This window comes from Seriola aureovittata, chromosome 11 (assembly GCF_021018895.1).
Source record: "Seriola aureovittata isolate HTS-2021-v1 ecotype China chromosome 11, ASM2101889v1, whole genome shotgun sequence".
Lineage (NCBI taxonomy): Eukaryota > Metazoa > Chordata > Actinopteri > Carangiformes > Carangidae > Seriola > Seriola aureovittata.
Genome location: NC_079374.1, coordinates 27,277,109 through 27,293,920, shown reverse-complemented (window position 1 = coordinate 27,293,920; position 16,812 = coordinate 27,277,109). Strand labels below are relative to the sequence as shown.

At 40.5% G+C, this 16,812-nt stretch overlaps 1 protein-coding gene and 1 long non-coding RNA gene across 2 annotated transcripts; one reads left to right on the top strand and one right to left on the bottom strand.

The window, feature by feature from the left end:
* Positions 1 to 342: 342 nt before the first annotated feature.
* LOC130178078 (uncharacterized) lies at positions 343 to 1,418 on the bottom strand. Its single transcript, XR_008829106.1, has 4 exons — positions 1,283 to 1,418; positions 1,133 to 1,207; positions 922 to 1,061; positions 343 to 498 (listed from the first exon to the last, which is right to left on the bottom strand). It is a non-coding gene; the product is annotated as an uncharacterized LOC130178078 (long non-coding RNA).
* A 6,916-nt stretch (positions 1,419 to 8,334) lies between these two features.
* On the top strand, positions 8,335 to 15,727 carry LOC130177139 (CD276 antigen homolog). The gene is made up of 5 exons (XM_056388600.1): positions 8,335 to 8,446; positions 10,518 to 10,895; positions 11,645 to 11,944; positions 12,589 to 12,651; positions 13,689 to 15,727. Exons 1-5 carry the CDS (start codon positions 8,404 to 8,406, stop codon positions 13,979 to 13,981), a joined length of 1,077 nt encoding a protein of 358 aa, XP_056244575.1. The 5' UTR covers positions 8,335 to 8,403; the 3' UTR covers positions 13,982 to 15,727.
* Positions 15,728 to 16,812: the final 1,085 nt, after the last annotated feature.

Genomic DNA, 16,812 nt, shown 5'->3' with positions numbered 1-16,812 from the left:
ATTACTACATCATCTAAATACACATTGCAATGGGGAACATCACCCAACACCCTGTACATTAAGTGCTGGAATGTAGCGGGAGCGTTTTTCAAGCCAAATGCCATTACAGTGTGTGACAAGAGTGGCGGTCATAGGGTGAGTTATGTTGCCGAACAACGCCACCTGCGGAATTGCACCCCAGAAAATAACAATAATTATAAACAAAAAGCTAAGAGCTACGCAAGTTCGCAATCACCACGGGGCAATGACGATGTTGATAATACAAATTTTATTCACAATGATTACTAAAAGAATGTTCCATAGATATACTGTCTAAAGCACATAATGTTAGACACGGGGCCATAGGAGAAGGGGGAATGGACAGTGCTGGGTTACCTCGGCGGCCCGAAACCAATGAGGGAGGGGGAAACTAAAACACCCGTGACACTGCACACACACAAACTGAAAACGTGAAGAACCGCCACCAGGGATTGGGTCGCCGCCAGGAGCCCACAGCACCTGTCCACAGGGAGGGAAAGAACAATAAAATGGCCACACTTTACCACCACACACACACACACACACACACACACACAAAACAATAATAAGTAATAAAGTAAATAACAAAATAATCTAACTTCTCAAATATAATATAACAGCAATTAACAATCTACGAAAGAAATCAAACTCAATAAAACGGTACTCAATTGAATAATCTTCTTAACAAAACAAAAGAATTAAATCTCAAATAGAACACAAACAACAACACAAAAGAAATCAAATGAAATTAAATCAATGTTCAAAATAACTAAATACTTGTATAAACCAATAAACAAAAACAGTGGCAAAGACTGCTACAACAGCCGCATCGACACAGCGGTAAGTAGACAGCGGAACCAAATATTCATAAAATCAAACAAACAATAAAACAAATAGTAAAACCCTGTAGTCCAAATAGAGCCAAAACAGCAACGCCGTCCAGCGAGCCGTGGCGTTGAATCAGTTTCCAAATCGACCTCACCGGCGCAGCGTCACAGCAGGCCAAGCAGCGGAGTTACTCCCCGACTTCTGCCTGATCCAAACTATGGCACAAATTAATGATTAGCCAGGGGCAAACAAGAAGGAAGGAGGAGGACGGACAACGCCAACTCACCAAGAGGATGCACAAACCCACGCAAGGGGCTTCCAGCGGGGCAGCCCGGTCCCCACGGCGACAGTAATCCGCCACCTGCAGCAGAGAATGAACTGTCACTGCTGCGCAATATGGCACGCTAAGCAGGAGGGAGAACGGCGGTGTGCATACCTGTACGCTGCAGAACGAGCGTGCGCCACGATGGCCAACACGCCAAACAGAGCTCCAGTGTGCGCACAGCCACAGCACAATGGCTCCTCCACACCTGCACCGGTCACACCAAACCACACAACGACAGTGGACAAATGGCCCTGGAAGAGAATAGAGAGAGACGGATGGAACCAGACCCTTATATAAAAGGTGTGGCACCGCCCAGCAATCAGCGGGACAAAAACCACAGCGCCGCACCAGGAGGGACAAGGAACAGCGCACCTGCCACAAGTGTACTGCATAAAGTGGTCAGGGGTAACAAAAGCTGAAATGTCTGATGGTCTGGGAGTTAATGGAACTTTCCAGTACCCTTTCAGGAGGTCGAGTTTGGTAATGACTGTGGTAAGACCGATGTTTTCAATACATCAATCCGTAACAGTCGTCCAATGGAAAAGAGTCTGGTACGGCAACTGCATTTTCTGAAGTCAGTGCAGAACAGGGGGTTTCCATTAGCTCTTGAGACTAGCATAGACGGGGAACTCCAGGGACTGTAGGCAACAGTAGGCATGCTGTTTGATGGGCACAGTATGGCCAACATCTATGTCGTGCTGTAAAAGCGTGGTACGGGAATGGACATCACATCAGTGGGAAAAGAGTGAAATAGAGTGAGGATGTCAGCACGCTGCTCAACAAGGAGAAAAGACAGACGAGAGTCAAAATCAGACAAAAAAACTCAGTATTGGTCAATCTACCACTCTGTTAGCCACCAGAGGGTGTGTAGAGTCCATCATCAGTTGGGCCATCTGCACACACCAAGGAGGTAGACATCTCAGAGCTCATCTGTGTGATCTGAGACGTGTCCCTGGAAAAGTAAGGTTTCAGCATGTTGACATCTTTCTTTTGCGTTCAGGTGTTGAAATTATATGGTCTGTGTCAGACACCTCCTTCTCTACCACAAAGGAGCCCAAAAAACAGGGGCAGACCCTGGTAATGGCAACAAAACAAGCACTTGGTCACCAAGATGGAACTGACACACATCTGCCTTACGGTCAAACCACAGCTTCATGTCAGCCAGGGAAGAAGAAAGAGCTTCTCTCTCTGGTGCAGTTGCTTTATGCAATTTCGTCTTACATTTGGAGACAAAATCCAATACATTGGTTCCAAAGGAAGAAAAAGACATGAACTGCCACCTTCAATAGACTACGCACATTGTGTCCAAAAATGAGTTCAGCCAGACTGAACCGAAGAGACTCCTACTTTGCATCTCGGATGGCAAAGAGCAGACCCTCATCCCAATTATTCCAAGTCTCATAACAGAACTTTTGTAACATAGACTTGTGTCTGGTGCCAGTGCTCTAGTGCCCCCTGTGACTCAGGGTGGTAAGTGCTGCTCACTGAGTGTGAAATGCCTAGAGACCACAGAGTTTGTTTAAATGTTTTAGACATGAAATTTGTACTCTAGTTGGTCTGTACCACATGTGGCAACCCAAATGTAGTGAAGAACTTTATTAAGGCTTTACCGACAGCTGAGGCAGTAATTTTCCTCAGGGGAACTGCCTCAGGGAACTGGGTTGAAATACATTTCACTGTCAACATGAACTGGTTACCAGACTTTGTTTTGGGCAGGGGACCAACACAGTCTACAAGGACATGTTCAAAGGTGTTCCAACAGCTGGAACCGGATGCAGAGGGGTCGGAGGCACTTTCTGGTTTGGCTTTAGTACAATTTGAAACATGCCACATCAGCTTTATCTCCAGGCCAAAAGAAATGTTTCAGGACATGGTCATAGGTTTTTGTTATACCTAGATGCAGAGACCACAAATGCTAATGTGCTAATGCTAACACATGCTGCCGACAGCTAGCTGGAACCACTATCTGATGGACTGTCCCCCAGTCATCATTCATGTCACCTTCACCAGTTCCCACCTGGGAAACCCACTAACGCACCAGTAAGCCACTATCCAGCAGATATGACTGTTTTTTGTTACACCCAACAACATCAGTAACAGCAGCAAAGCATTTGGCCAGGGATGGGTCATTCGTTTGGGCCTGGATGAGTGCATCACGAGTCAATGGCAAGGTCACCTCGAGCAACCCCTGACACTCCCAGACACTGTGGGTTGAAAATTCACTGATTCGCCACTAGGGGGAAACTTATCCTCAGCCAAAACTGAGACAAGCTGAGATTCAGATCAACCTTGAGCCCGAGTCAGAACGCTGACTTGAAACACATCAGGAAGACTCAGTGTCAAGTTATCGGGCACAGGCATAGATATAGGAACACCCACAACCTCTGGTGTAGAATAGACCTTTCCTCCAGCAATGTCATTACCTATGATAAAGTCAATGCCATCGAGTGGGAAAGAATCCTGCACAGCTACTGAGAAAAAACCAGTAACCAACTTGGATTGCACATGGACACGATGAAGAAGTGCGGGTAGAAAACTCATTCCAACTTCTTAAACTCTAACTCCCTGCAAAGCTGGAATTCCCTCTCTCTTTCCTCTTTTTCTAACTGGAGGTTAGACTCTTATCTGCGCATCCAGTTTAGAACCAGGAGTGGAATCGACGGAGAAAGGATCAAACGGTGGTAGCGTTAGCGGTTTCTCTTCTGCTGCCTCGTATGGACTAGGAGTTACTACATTAACCGGCTGCCGCTCAACTGGCTCCTCCACCGGCGAAGCAGCGCTACCGCAGCCACACTATCACCAATTACAGCAGGTTCTGCAGACACCAGTAAGTTAAGAACCCCCTTAGCTACGAGCACTTTTATAAGGGCTGCTACGAAGATGTCATAATGCACAGTTATCTCACACAGATCTTTTTTCTGCAATTATGTAGTGCACTCAATGGAGGAGCAGCCACAAATGTATGCACCTCAAATGTTGCCATAACTTTAACTATTCACAACAGCCCACCAGTGGCAAATACAGCACACATACAATTGCCCCGCACAGTGAGAATTAAACCGCTACTAGTCCCATTGAAAAACAAATTCCCCCAGCTCCTGCCTAACACAAATTTAACCTACCTGTCTTCTTGGAGCGTGCTGGGCTCAAGACGACTTTCAAGGCTGAACCTCAGCGGCCAAAGCCCTGAAAATGTCTACCCCCCGCCAGGAAACTGTGTCCCCACCCAGGATTGCTCCTAAAACAAAAAAAGGCAAAATAACAAAAGAGTACCAGATGGAGAGGCTAAACACAGCCCAGCTGGACACTCACCCAGGGAAGCTGCACACACACTTAACAGGATTAGACACTGGTTTAATTCAGGCAGCAATACTCGCCACCAGAGCAGAGACAATTAGAACAACACGATACTCACACAATGAATCTACCTCCAGATCCTCTCTTTCCAATTTGATCCCGGATGAGCCCCCATTTTGTTACATTCCTAGATGGGGCCAGGGGATAAGGGGATGTAACAAATGTAAAAATGTGTCCCGGGAGGAAAGAAAGATCAGAAAACAAAACAATGTGTGAGGGAAAAAATTACATTCATCATCAAACTCAAACAAATTAAATCACTGAAAAAGGTAACTAAAAGTGCTGGTTTGTGAATAACTGAGAAACACTAAACAACCAGGAATCAGAGAACAAAAGAAAACAGGTAATCGGGACACCAAGCACCCTCCTTCATGGCAAGGAGTAAGACACACGCACAGCCACACAGTGATCTTGCCGCCACACACTGGGCCACTGGCCCAACGACTCGGCTCCCATTCTCCACTATGACTCCTGCGCTAATTAGTAAGTGGGTACAGCCCATCTCCCCCATTTGGAAGACGAGCGGTAACTGGAGATTTCGATGTTTAAAAGTCAGCAGGGAGTTAGCACCGAGCGAGCAAACACATTTTCCACAGCGTGAAACAGGTCTGGGAGAAGGTAAAAAAAAAAAACTGAAACAGGACTTCAACAAAATAAAGGACTGCAACAACCGGAGTGGGTAGTACCTGGATCTAAAAGTTCCAAGAACTTTTTGGTCGAAATGCAGCTAGACTGATGATCTGAGTTGAAGCTGGAACCAGGTATAAATAAAATATTGTCAGAATTACTTTGTGAAGTATTGAGTAATGGCTTAAAAGTGTTTTGTGAGGTCACGGTAACCTTGACCTTTGACCACCAAAATCAGTTCATCCTTGAGTTCAAGTGAATGTAAGTACCAAATTTGAGGTTTTGTGAGGTCACAACAACCTTGACCTTTGACCTTTGACCACAAAAATCTAATCAGTTCATTTTGAGTCCTAGATATCATGTCCACAGGAATGGGCGTATGTGGGACGTATGTACGTATGTACTGACAGTTAACCTGAAAACAATATGCCTCAGACTATGACTGCCGCTGGCGTGGAGGCATAAAAAAAATTCCTGATGCATAAATGCACTAAATGCAATGTACACCTCAATGTACCAACCGAAACTATGTTCTTAACCCTTGCTACATGACCTTGTAAATAAATGTAATTGTTAACCCTACAATGTCTTAATAGTGAATGTCCCTCTGTACCTCACTGTGTGGTGGAAGGGGGTTTTCAGTGTTTGGCTTTCTGAGGCCAAACTTTTCCACATCAAAACTGCATTTAGTCTCATTACAATTTGAGCTAATGCACATGTGGTTTTCATCACAAAAATTGTGACTTTGTGCAATACATTTTTATATTAAAAGCAATGAATGACTCAAGAACACATACTGTGGAAGATGCACAAGATTATGCACATTGTATTACAGATTGTTAGCTTTCTAAAGCTCTTGCTAGACAAATAGAATAAGTACATCATTAGCATACTCCAACTACTCATCCACCGGGGCTTTGCTGGACAAAATGTAGACAAGACTGGAACAGTATAAATAAAAACTGTCTAAACTCCTGTCTGCGGGCAAACTTCATTGTGATGGCCCAATGAGCTTCCATAAGCCTCTGTGTGATCTTATTTACTTCAAATGTAGGCAACGAGCAAAGGGACACTTGAGTCAGAGGAGGAGGCAAAATAGAAAGGAAAAATATAATGAGAAATGGTCAATTGATTTGATTAACTTGATTGATATTTTATTTGAAATAGTGTTTAGACATTTAGACATTTATTTATTGTTGACAGCAAGTAGTTAACTCTTCGTCACTGACTTATATTGTAGCACAACAGTACAGCTCTTGTGCCAGTTGAACAATGTGTGGCTTATTACTTAGAATATAAATAAAAATTCCTATCGTCTGGTTGCCATTACTCATATGCTTACTCAACAACTAATAGATAAATGGTGACTCATAACACTCCAATTGTATATAGGAAGAAGAAATTACTCACTGACTGATCCTTAAGTTGCAGTGTAAACAAACTTTCATATTATACAGAATACCAGCATTGTCTCCCCTCCACTGAATAGGAGCAGATGAACTAGCATTAGCATAAGCGAGCCACATAATGTCAGAATGCCCCCTCAGTACTCTGTCCTCAGTGATCCTCTCACTTCACCAGTTTACAGGCCCCATGTGCTTAATTGTTCAACTGCACACTTCTGCCACAAGAGGGCACTTGCGCCACAGTCTGCTGCCTTTCCAACATTTACTGCTCCATTTTCAATTCACATGCATTTTCATCAAGTCCATTATTATCAATTCATTTTTGTTACTTCCACCTCTCATACATGTAGTTCACTGGAAATCCAGAAAGCATCCCCCAATTATGTGTTCTCCCGAGGGGACTTTCCAAGGGGAGTTCCCAAGGTGATAGTCATCATTTTTTGGACATCTGTCCTTATAGAGGCATATCTGTTCTTGGAACTATGTGCATTTCTCATATCCTGAGTCATCTTATACACATTTTGTTTATGTTCTGGTTCTGGTTCTGTCTCTGTCTCTGTCTCTATCTCTGTCTCTGTCTCTGTCTCTGTGTCTGGGTCTGGGTCTTGGTCTTATTCTCTGTCTGTGTCCTGTTCTGGTTCTGTGTCTATGTCTGGTTCTGTGTCTAGGTCTGTGCCTGGTTCTGGGTCTAGGTCTGGTTCTGTGTCTGGGTCAGTTTCATATGTCTCTATGGACTCACTACTTCATATTCCTCCTAAGCATCAGTGGTCAGTGTCAAATCTCCCTTGATCTAGACCTCCGCCTCAGTGTCCATACTGCAGAGATAAACAAAGTCAGTCTCAAAAAATATTTCACAAAATTTTCATTATATTACAAATACATTTTGATGCTAATGAGTTCAAGGAAAGCAATGACTACCTAATGACAACCCGGAAGAAAAAAATAATCACTCAATCATTCATGTCTTTTTTTTATGCCTCTGCACTGGCGACAGGCGTTGTGTTTTTGGGTTGTTCATCTGTCTCTACGATTCATATGAACTTCTTCACTTGTTGTTCATTGCTTTTAACTTAGACAATTTCATCCCGGCCAGGTTCATCACTTTTTTGTGTCCCCTGGAAACACTTCTGTTGCGTTGTGAGTATTTGCAGCATGTGTTGTCTAACTGATGAAGATGTTTTCTGAAGTTGTTTGTGTTTTGTCAAAGCATCAACCTCTGGGGCTGAAAAGTGAAGACAGCAATGAAGTGCTAAAACCTGCAGTTCTTCTAATGACCACTAGAGTCAGGCACTGCCAAGATGGCGGCAGTGGAGAGCTCACTCTTAGCTTCAAAACCGCTCTTCAGAAACCTCTGAGGCTGCGTCCATCTTTACTTACAATCTATGGTTTTGTCTATTTGCATGTGTTTTTTTAAGTTGCAGTGTGTTGAGCTCTCAGGGCCACCGCTGTGTACCACCATCAATACGTCAATCCATATGTGGCCAAGATTGCTGAAATCTCACATCTCACAGTCTGTCGGTGGCTTCACACACACACACACACACACACACACACACACACACACACACACACACACACACACACACACAGAGACACACACACACAGTTACTATGATTGAGCAACAGCTTCTTCCCCCACACTGTCAGTGTGACACTTTCTCTCTATCACACACAAACCTTTGAATTTTAGACAAACGGAGAGGAAGGGAGAGAGAGGAAGAGAGAGAGAGAGGGAGGGGCAAACAATTGAAGGGGAAGTGGAATTTCATGTAGCCTGTCTAGACCATGAGTGACAGCTTTTTCTTTTTCAGCTACATGGGAACATCTTAGTGAAAGAACATCATGGTTGGAGTTATGACATACGTGCTGTCTGCATTATCGCTTGGTAAGATATTATTATTTGACTTTTATTAATTCACTCACAACTAAAATTCATCACAGGATAGCTACTAGAATAAAAGATTTTTTTACCACCAGTATGAGGTTTATTATTTAGCCTCCACATGAAGAGCAGTCCTCTGTTGTCTCAACCTGGTCCTAATGTAAAGTCTGTCTTTTTCTTAGCTTTCAGGAAATCAGTCAAATCAAAAAATTAACGTTATTGACTTTGGTATATCAGTAATTTGTTTGAGTGACCAGTCTTATCTTTCCTTTTATGTCTATGACATGTCCTCGCAAACTGTCCTCTTTATAAAAAAGGAAGTGTTCTATCAGAATGCAATTTCAGCAGAAGGCTACAACATAAGAAATGTCATAAAAGTTAAGGGATCTGAACACTTTCTCAATACACTGTAGCTGATGTCAAGGAACATTGGTAGAAACTGAAGTTTGGCATTAAGGGCCCTGGGTAATTTTTAAAAGTTATAATCTGTAACCTTCCTCATTAAAATGTCTAGAGTCAACTAGACATATGTTCTCAATGTTGTTAATTTGTCATTTTCTTAAATGTTTCTATTAATTCTCAAACCAGAGAAATCTGTGATATGAGATCATTACAACTTAAAGTAACACCTAATAATTCTGTTAAAAATTTAAGGAGAATATATTCCATTTAAGACGGTATGAAGACCTATAAGATTGTGCCTGGAGAACCTATAAGGAGGCTGTGTGGGGGGCTCAGAGGGAACTGGACAGAAGAATTACTGGTGGACCACCTTTTGGTCATTGAATGATATGATTGGCTTGCAAAAGAACATGGTAATGGGCCCCTGGGCCGTCTCATTCATGACAATGTAAAACTCTATAGATAAGTTATATCAGTATCATATCTGATGTTGCACTTTTGGTGGCAGCAACATGTAAAAAGTGAGTAATGAGCAGAAGCTGAAGACCTCTATCATGAAGTGTGCAGATTATTTAAGCAATGACCCAGAACTCAGAGGTAGATTGGTTTAAAAACAATGGAAACCATCTTCCTATAATTAAGAAGTAAAATGTGTGGCAGGACGCCAGTTTGGCAATCTAATGCTCCTGTTTAGACACTGTTAAACTAAAGAATAGACCACAAAACCAGATAGTTTAGGACCAGTGAAAATTGTATGCTACACATTTAGACATGGACAACACTTTAGGGGAGTGCATAAAGCTTTGTAAATGATTTGTATATACACATAGTTTGTAACAGCTAAAAAAGATTTACATATGATACGTAACCAACCACTCATCCAACCTGAACAACCGCACAGGTCGTTTTTTTTCAACCCTCTGATACGTCTCCTGCTTACCCCCCTATGATCATGTGTCAGTGTGTTTGTCTGACAGAAGCTCACCATTAACTTTTATCTAGTTTAATCCACATACACTTTTTACACCTTGGTGGTTTTCAGCTCTATTTTTGAACCAGATGAAGGATTTTAGTCATCGGACGTCTGGATCTGAAGTTATCAGAGAAACAAGCTGAGGAAATGTTAGACAGCTCAGCTCCCAGCTGCTGGAGACGTCCTGTCCTGTGTCACTGAAGAGCATCTATGAATCTCTGATCTTTAAACATAAACTGCTTTATTCAGTGTTTCTACTGGTTTTAATCCCCTGGTGTGTTTGTTATGGAGAGGAGGACACCTCTGTGGATAATTCAGCTGCTGGTAAAAACCTGCTGAACGTCTGGTTCATAAGTTATTAAAGAAACAATCAGAACAAAGGTTAGCATCAATCTCAGCTCCAGCTCTTCCCTGAGTCTCTGTCCTCCGTACAGCGTCGCTCAAACACTGACTTTTAATGTCAAACTGCTTTATTCAGTGTTTTTAACAGTTAGAATCACCGGGTCTGTTTGATTTCCTGAACCACTGACACTGAAGGAATCCAAATGGCAGCTTGGGGTTAATGGTGGGGAAGACAACAACTCCCATGATCCCACACTATTTCATGATGTCGTCTTTTGTTATTGATTTAATTGAGAGAGCCCTAGAGGAAGAAGTTACAGACCGTGCGTTTAATTAATCCTTTTTCTCTCTTTACAGTTTTCCATTTGTTTCTGCTGCTGCCATTATCATCTGCAAACATCATTAAAAATGGAACCATAGGATTTTCCTGGCTCTGGCAATGCCAATGCACCTTCAGCAAACCATTCCAGCCTGAGGAAAGCCTCATATACTGGCAAAGCAAAGCTTTGATCGTTGCACATGTTTACGCAAAAGGAAAAGAAGAGTTTAAATACCAACACCAGTTATTTAAAAACAGGACTAAAATCTTCCCTGATCAGTTATCCTCTGGGAACTTCTCACTGGTCATTGAGTCACTGATGCTGAAAGATGACAAAACCGCCTTTGAAGTTATTTTTATAAATTCAACATCAGATCAACCTGAGAAGCTCTGTCAGGTGACACTGCATGTATCAGGTCAGTATTTTTCTGTTTCCTGTTTCCTGACAAATTCAATTTCTTGATATTGTAACAGCATTTAATTTAGAATAAACTCTATTCAAGTACACTTCAATTTTAAGATATCTCTATGGAGAATTGAAATAGTTAATTGGCTTCAGACCTCTTACATTTAAATATATTTTCCTTGAAACTATAAAACAACATTTCTGATGTATTTCATTATTTAGTAATATTTTCATATGCCTATTATTGTTGTTAAACTATAATTTACATTATTGTTCATAAGGGGTGCAACGGATCACGAAAATCCCACAACAGACTGTATCATGGATTTTAAGTCACGGATCAGATTACACATTTTTCAGTCACTGTTTTACTTGAAGAGTGAAACAATTTAAAAAAATGTCTGCGGTGTCTAAAAACTTTTTTTCTTCTCGTTGCTCTCTCCATAATAATGTTAGCAAACTCCAAATTATTAGCCATGTTTTTCTGTTTTTTGTTGCTTGGTGCTACTGGTCAGTCATTGATTATTTTTGTGTAACAGTCTGACTAACATCAGACTGAACTATGAGCGAAGTTAAGACTGACCTAACACTACAGATCAGTCTGAAACATCTTTGTAAAACTGGCCCCGAAACTGTTTGCCTATCTGTAAAAGTCACTGCACCCCACTGCTTTTATTTAACATGCCATGTTAATGTTCCAGTCCTATAATATTCACACACATGAAAAATGACAATAAACTAATGCTGACCCATCTCCAGCTCCTTTCCATGAACCTAAAATTGAGATAAACCAAGATGAGAAGATTGCAACCTGCAGCACGAAAGGAGGTTACCCTAAACCTGAGGTCACATGGAGGTCCGGGGACCTTCTGGAGGGACATGAACGTACACTGGAACTACATGAAACCACCATTACCAATGAGACAGATGACACCTACAGCATCAGGAGCACAGTCAACATCACAGGGTTACTAAAAGTGACCTGCACGGTTTATAACCCCACTTCACACCAGACTCTGAGTGCAACTACAGACATGACACCTTCTCCACCTACTCCAGGTACTTCAATCTGCTCCATCTAGTTACTGTGCACACAGGCAGAGTTAAAGGCTAAGTACTCTATTTCTGTGATGGCACATCACAAAGCTAGAAACACAGCAAACACTAATACCAATGCAGAGACTGTTGCATGTTAATGTCATTGCATAAAATTGTACATCAAGACAAAAAACTCAACATACACAGAAGGTGTTGTTTTAGATTTTGGCAAAGTCTCAATATCTTTTACAATCTGTGTAGAGGTCAACCCTCACAAGCCCATGGAAGCATATACACTTCTAAATATTGCATTGTTTTAACCTTTAAAAATAACAACTTTATAAAGCAAAACACTAACTTTTGTTATATCATTTTGTCTGCAGTAGATATGTCCTGCTAATTACTGCACATGCAAGGATATAGAGATAACTGAGCTGTAACTGTAACTGACACCAATATAGTTCTGCAGTAAGTCTGAACTAGTCTTAAGACAAGAAGACATGGTTCCAGTTGTTCATTTTCATTCTTCACTGCACTTCATCCTCTAAATACAATTGTTACACAATTTTCTAGGCATCATTTATAATGTTCAGTATTACCTGAGTTTATTTATAATTTCCAGGTGTTCAAACTCTGACAGCTCTTTTGTTGCATTTGTCTTTTAGTATTTGCTGTTGTCTGCTTTTCTCTCTCGGTGGCCGCGGCACTGATTATTCTTTACTGCATCAGTAAGTGTCTCTTCACTTTTCTTTGAATGTTTGATGTTATATAATGTGTTTGATATGTTGTATTCAAGTATTAGTCACATGAATGAAGACGAGTGTAAGTCTGGCAGTATTACAGTGTGGGCCCTGTTATATTCTGTTTTGCTCATTTGTCCTGGAACAAGTCTTTCCTTTGTGAAGATCCAAATGTTTGCTTAAACTTTATCAGACTTTATCACTCAAACACTTGTCATTCGATGTGAGTGAACCTCAGATCAGACCAAGGGGGACATAACGGTCCGTGGTTCTGGTCTGGACATTCACATTCCCTTCATTCTAAAAGCAATTTGTCTCAAAATCCGCTCCAAACAATAAGCTTGACAAACAGCAGCAAGCACTTTGCAAAGTTTTTATGCCCTCTAAAGTGAACGAAACTGAAGGCTAGGGTTAGTGTGTTAACAGATACAGAGGTTTACATAGCATTATCATAGAAAAAAAGCATTATTATTATGACTACCTTCTTATTTTTTTCCCAATATCTAAATCATTTTCTTATCACATCCCATACAGATTACAACATACAGTAACAATACAACAATTTGGGATCAAAATCCCCTACATTACTCACACAACCACATACACTCACACTCAACCTGCACTAATATCAGAACATAAAATAAATAAATAAATAAATAAATTAAAGTAAAATAAAAAATGGTTCCCTGCAATTGTTCTCATTTTCCTTCCAGCTCAGGCCTACATGTCCCTCTTTTTGTCCCTCTCTGATCAGCCTCAACAGACCGACACAGTCTGAAAGCTCCTTTATCCACACTCTCAATAATGGAGCGTCTCTTCAGCACAGAATCAAGCTCTTCCAATAAAATGCACTGGCTTCAAGTTAAAACATTTATTCTGTTTTGATGTTTGTATCAAATCCTTCAGATATATTCCAGACAACATTATTATTAAAAAATATTATTATTATTATTATTACAAAATTAAGATAAAAAGTTTGCCTGCTGCTGTTTTGTTATATCATAACTAAAACTTTTCTCTTCCAGACAGAAGATGCAACCAGACAAATGGAAAAGTCTCGGAAAACTCACCCCCCTCTCCGGAAGATCCTACTGATTCCAACATGTCTGGAGGAAATGTTCATGAGGGCAGTGTTTCACAAACAGGGACTCGAGCTGTGATTTTCCGCTCCACAAGGAAGAGTGATGGTTCTGTAGACAGTGAGACCAACAACCTCTCCACTGCTGATACTGATGCAGAACAAGAAAAACAAGAACAAAGTGTCAGCGTAAAAATTTTAGATGAAACAAACACCCCAGAAAGCGACAAAGACAAATAAATGTCAGCAGAATGAATCCAAACTTGGATCAAAAGGCAAATTTTTAGATCATTGAATAATTTTATTTCTTTTATTGTAAAGAGCCTCTGATGAAAATCCAGTGTTTAACCTTGTTAAAATCCATATGATGTGTTTATATAATACAGACATATGATGAGAGAAAAGTTCATCAACACCATGACTGAGTGTTTCCACCTCGAACTGCAGTGAACCAATGACAGTCTCATAAAAACAGATTCAGACAGCCAGGGTTTCATACGTCACAAACCTCAGGAACCAATCCTGTCAACTTGTGGGGACAGGGGGCGGGGCTAAACAAACCTGAATCAGCATTAGCACAACTGCTAACACTGTGTCAGTCACTGCCAGTTACAAGCTAACAAACAACATAAACAAATAAAAGATGCTAACTACGCTAACTGTTCTGATACATCAGACTCCTCAAAAACTCTTCAGTCTGGGTCTCAACCCAGTGAAAGCAGTGGTGGGCTGCATGACTCCTGACCCAGATTTCTCAATGAGGAAGTAAGAGTAGATGAACTTCCATTTTGTAGAAAACCACATTAGATCATAGCAGAGTATTTTATATCATTTAAAACATGTCTGAAAAAGAACTTAATGGTTCCAGCTCCTCACCAGGGATCCCTGGCAGAGCTCCGCCCCCTTCCAAGGTAGAAAAGGTAGAGATCAAAACTCCAGCAACACAGAACAACTGTATTGTAAGAACAATGTGTTTCAGTGTTTGTGGCAACAAGCCAAAATCTTCCACTCACACAAGGAAGTTGTTCTGTGTCCTACAACAGGGAATCCATGGTTCTTTAAAAGATCTTTAATCCACTAGTCTAGAAAAAGGCCTTCGTTTATTGCCAGTCATTCATTAAGGTTTTAAGGTTTTTTTTACATTGAGTTGTAAAATCTGAGTTGCTTGTTTTGTTGTGTAGTCAACTGTAACAGAACTATATGGGAAAGTAAAATTATTATTTCAGCAGGTTGAATTCAGCACGTGCAGGAAAGTAATATATGCTTCTTCTACTACTACTCAGTGACAGGTGTGACGTGCAGATGACATCCAAAACTTCCACAGGTAAACCAGCTTTGACTTTCAGAGCCAAGCCACAATAGAAGAAGAGGCAGAATCCCTTAAAGAGACCACACACACACACACACACACACACACACACACACACACACACACACATACACACACACACAACACACACACACACACACACACACACACACACACACACACACACACACTTCTCATTGTGTTTGTACAAACTTCCACTGTATCCCCACTAAAGACATTTTCTCATTGTGTTGATACTCTTCTCATATTTGACTCTGACTCTGGGCAAAAACAAAGTTTAATGCAAAAACAAAATGAAAATGTTTTTTTTCAACATTGTTTTCCTTATTTGTTAAAACATAACAAGATGGCAGTCATACTGAGCTGTACTTCACTATATATCCTCAGAAAGACAAAAGGACAGATCAAGGCTCCATCAAGAGGGTTTTTTTTAATTTAAATGATTTTACTGTCCCATGGAATTAAATTATTACAATCTGAGTGTCTGTACATAATGTTTCAATTTAACATCAACTTTTGGCAAAATTGTCTGAGGCTAAATGCCGCAGGAGTTTTGATGTAAAGAGGAATTAGGAGTTTTGATCTGAAACCTAAAGCCAAACTAATGCTTGATTCTGTGCTGACTGACAAGACTTGGAATAAAGTTTATTTCCTTTTTTCTTTTCTTAGATAAATACAACATATTTTATACTCAATGTATCACAAAACTAATCCAAACAAATTGTAGTATGAAGCCATTTAACTGAAAAATGTGTTCACTTCACTGATGTGGAGCTGCATTCGCAAAGCAAACACAGTGACGGCCCAAACTGCAAAAATAACACTTAGAGAGTTTAACTTTGAAGCTTTTTCAATGTATCTTTAAGCTAAATGACCTGCGGTACTTGTTTCTTTTACCTTTGCTTACATTACTTTTCTTATTGCTACGTTTATTGTTCTGCACCAACACACCAAAGCAAATTCCTCTTGGCAATAAACCAGATTCTGATTCTAATTCACCAAAATGTAAATAAGACTGATGTTGATGTTTTCATGTATAATGACCTGATGACCTGAAAAAAAGAATCCCAGTCAGTTTAAGTGTGACCATAAACCCAGTCATGTGGTGTTGCATACACCTGCTGCGGAACCAGTGTACTGCAACTTTACCAATTTGTAATATGTGAAGGGTCATAGAGAAACTGTTAATAGTTTTATCCACACAGGATTACTCATCATTTTTTATTTATGATTATGCATGGAAAGCATGATGGTATATTTCATTGACACATAAATATCACTACAGTTCAATGCCTAAGTAAATCCTTCAACAAAGAAAATTAGGGCTGTCTGGCTAATTAATGATAAATAAACAGGAGAATGATTCAATAAAATAATAGAGTAATAAATAAAGTATATTCAGACGAGTGCGGAGAAAGCAAACCTATTAAAATATGTCTTAACGAGTGATTTGAAAGAGGCTAAAGAGCTCACCAGTCTAATCTCCTCAGGAAGGTTGTTCCAAAGAGTGGGGGACACAACCTGAGGATACTGTAAATGCAGAATAAATAATTAAATAGATTAATGAATTGGTTATGAAAAATGCTATTTCTGTATTTCTACATTTATTTCTATTTTGAAATCAGATGGAAAGAGAGAAATCACTTCATTCTAATTGATGTTTTAGCTTTTAGATGAAACAAAGATGCAGCAGCTGGTGGAGTCCATCATACTCACTCTGCCAATCTCCAGACGATGAAAT

Coding starts and splice junctions, on each gene's coding strand:
- LOC130177139 (XM_056388600.1), top strand. CDS start 8,404: ATGGTTGGAGTTATGACATACGTGCTGTCTGCATTATCGCTTG. Junction 8,447..10,517: donor GCTGTCTGCATTATCGCTTG/GTAAGATATTAT, acceptor CTCTCTTTACAG/TTTTCCATTTGTTTCTGCTG. Junction 11,945..12,588: donor ACCTTCTCCACCTACTCCAG/GTACTTCAATCT, acceptor TTTGTCTTTTAG/TATTTGCTGTTGTCTGCTTT.